Here is a 3,287-nt window from a genome sequence, read left to right on the forward strand (position 1 = left end):
CAGGTTGCGGCCGTAACAGAACAGAACCCGCAAGCAAATACAAGGAGCAACACGGCCGTTCACAAATCAAACACAACAGCTATTAAAGAAGAGGTAACAGTTCAAACCACACTGTTTCTATTAATAGAGCATTTCATAAGTCTTTACATACAACCAGTTTGACAAATAACACAGAACCATATATTAAACCGGCACCGCCGTAACAATACAAGTTCCAAAACCTTGTTGCATGGAGGTCATATAATGACGCAAAGGGACAAAACCCAGAGACTGTAAACGCCAGCAAAGGGCACGGCTAATCCTACAGAACTTAAGCAACAGAAAACTACAGCTAATTCCACATTGAACAAATTATAGAAATGCTGGAGTAGGAGTAAACCCTACCCGGTTACAAAGGGTACCAGGGTTGGAGAAAATCGAAGACTGCAAGCTTGAAACCCTCGTGAGCAGGTCTTCTAGCCAACCTGCACAGAACAACAATTTGATTTAGTGCGTTTACCAATCAGAACAAACATCAAATTAAGAGAAGGAAAGGGTAGCAAGGTGCGAGTGGAAAGGAATTGCGAACTTACCCAAGGGTCGACGGAGATTGCTGAGACAGAGACCAGTTCCACAAGCTGAAATGCACAAAAACCTGTAAGTGTCGACAACAGGTGACAGAGAAGGGTAAAACATAGCACGAGAGCTTACCTCGAGGCCAGGTAGAGTTCGGAAGAGTGGCAGTCTCGTGGTTGCAAACACCTGCACAGAACTAAAGCTCAGAAGTTGAAAACCAAAAGGACTTCTTCACAGAATCCATGAAAATATAAACCACTTACCACAGACTTCCGAACAAAACCATCGAAGACAGCAGCGAAGGTGAAGGATTCGCATCTCAAACAGAACTGTAACCAGTGACGGAGCAAAGGGTTCGTTGGGTTAACGCACAGTGAGCATCGCCACAGCAACGCGGAGAGTGTAACAGTAGAAAGACAGAGTGAAAATGAGCTGAGGATAACCCTTTAGGGTTTAACATAGGCGGGAAGCCATTCCAACTGGACGAGCCGGTGACCATACCCAAGAACCGGCAGATAAGTGTTGTAAATGCGCCTCGGATTGGGGGTAGATATTTGTCCGCGCACAAGTGACCACGTGGGACTGAAGTGAGTCACGTGGCTGTGTCCACGTCACCAGGGCTGGGCCATCATAAGTGGTATCAGAGCTAGTTTCTTGAGTTAGAACCAATGGAACAGGTAGAAGGTGAAGGTGAAGGAAGAGGAAGAGGAAGAGGAAGAGGAAGAGGAAGGGGAAGAGTAGTCCGGAGGGTAGTAGATGATGGACTTCGAGAGGAGATTCGAGTTTTGCGTGAAAGATTGGCAGTGGTGGAAGCTGGGGGGAGAAGAAACCCAGCAGATGACAGTGATGAAGAAGAAGTTGAACCAGAGGAAGAATTAGAGGGGGTGACACCAGAATTCAGACTGTTGAAGTCGGTTTTGCTGTCAAGTCATAAGCCAAAACATGAGCTGTCAACTTATGACGAAAGTCTGTCCGCAGACGTGTTGTTGGATTGGCTAAGTGAAGCCAACAAATATTTCGAATTCGAGGAAACCAGTGAGGATAAGCAGGTGAAGTTCGCCGCCACCAAGCTGAAGGGGCATGCGTCCTTGTGGTGGGACAGCGTTCAGGCGGAACGGAGGAGGCTTAACAAATAGCCTATAAAGAAATGGTCTAGAATGGAGGCCAAACTGAAAGAGAAATTCTTACCACAGGATTATCAGATTATGCTGTACAGGCAGGTACAGAACTTGAAGCAGAGGGGAATGACTGTGAAAGAATTTACAGAAGAGTTCTATAAGTTAAATTTGCGAGCAGGATATGTGGAGGACACCCCGGAGAAAATAACCAGATTTGTGAATGGCTTAAGGGGGGAAATCTTAGATGAAATTGGTATCCTTTCACCCCGGACAATGGAAGAAGCCTATCAGTTTTCACTGAAGGCAGAAGAAAAGATTAACCGGAAGCAGAATGCCAGGAGAGGAGGTGGAACTGGCAGGGGAAAGGGTAAAGTTTTTGGAAGGGGCCGAGGTACAGGTCCAAGTGAAGAAAGCAGCAGCTCTAAATCTGCTGGAGCGACAGAAAAAGACAATAGCACGAGAGGAGGACGACCACCTCAGCGAGGGCGAGGAAATGGTCGGGGCAGGGGAGCTGTCCAGTGCTATCGCTGCCACAAATGGGGGCACAAGTCTTATGAATGTCCTGAAGCTGAACCAGCAGGCGGAAGAGGAACTTATGTTGTTCAAACAGAGGATGCTGAGACAACACCTTAGGAAGCAGAAAATGCACCAGAGACAGGTGAAGCTTTGGTGTTGAACAAAGTGCTGTTGAAACCAGCAAAGGAGATTGCAGAACCAGATCAACGTAAAGCTTTGTTCCGCACTGTCTGCAAGTCGCGGGGCAAGTGCTGCAAATTGATTATTGATAGTGGGAGTACAGACAATCTTGTGGCGGTGGAGATGGTAGAAAAGTTGGGATTGAAGAAATTAAAGCACCCTACACCCTACAAAGTGTCATGGCTGCAGAAAGGACATCAGCTGTTAGTCGACGAACAATGTGAAGTAGAATTTCAGATTGGTAAGTACAAGGATAAGATCCTTTGTGATGTCATGCCAATGGATGTCTGTCACTTACTGTTGGGACGACCTTGGCAGTTCGATAGAGGTGCAGTTCATGACGGGAAAAAGAATTGCTACAAGTTTGTTAAAGATGGGATCAAGCACACGCTTGTACCCATCAAGGAGGAAAATACAGCAGAAGCCAGTGGAGTGAAGGCATTGCTGTTGGGAGGAAAGGAGTTCGTGAAACAGATTGAGGACAGCGAAATCAATTTTGCTGTCATAAGGAGACCAAAGGCAGTAGTATTACACACACAGCTATCAGATTTGCCTGAGGAAGTTCAGCAGTTACTGCAAGAATTTGGGGACATTGTGGTGGATGATCTTCCCAATGAGTTACCACCAAGGAGGGGTATTAGTCATTGTATTGACTTTATACCAGGTGCAAGCTTACCAAATAAGGCTGCTTACCGTATGAGTCCCAAGGATCATGAGGAAATTAGGAAGCAAGTTCAGGAGCTACTTGATAAAGGGTTGATTCGAGAGAGTATGAGCCCTTGTGCAGTACCGACTGTTTTGGCTCCAAAGAAGGGAGGAGAATGGCGAATGTGCACAGACTCTAGAGCCATAAACAAAATTACTGTCAGGTACAGGTTTCCCTTACCAAGGATGGACGATATGATGGATTGTTTGAGT

The 3,287-nt window shown here is 46.2% G+C and overlaps 1 protein-coding gene across 1 annotated transcript; it reads left to right on the forward strand.

Moving 5' to 3' along the window:
- Positions 1-1,712: 1,712 nt before the first annotated feature.
- LOC149247492 (uncharacterized) lies at positions 1,713-2,306 on the forward strand. The gene has a single exon (XM_089444359.1). It carries the CDS (start codon positions 1,713-1,715, stop codon positions 2,304-2,306), a length of 594 nt encoding a protein of 197 aa, XP_089300485.1.
- The last annotated feature ends 981 nt before the right edge of the window (positions 2,307-3,287 follow it).

The sequence above is a fragment of the Pinus tabuliformis genome, chromosome 7 (assembly GCF_031772625.1).
Source record: "Pinus tabuliformis cultivar Carrire ecotype Pingquan chromosome 7, CPIR1, whole genome shotgun sequence".
Lineage (NCBI taxonomy): Eukaryota > Viridiplantae > Streptophyta > Pinopsida > Pinales > Pinaceae > Pinus > Pinus tabuliformis.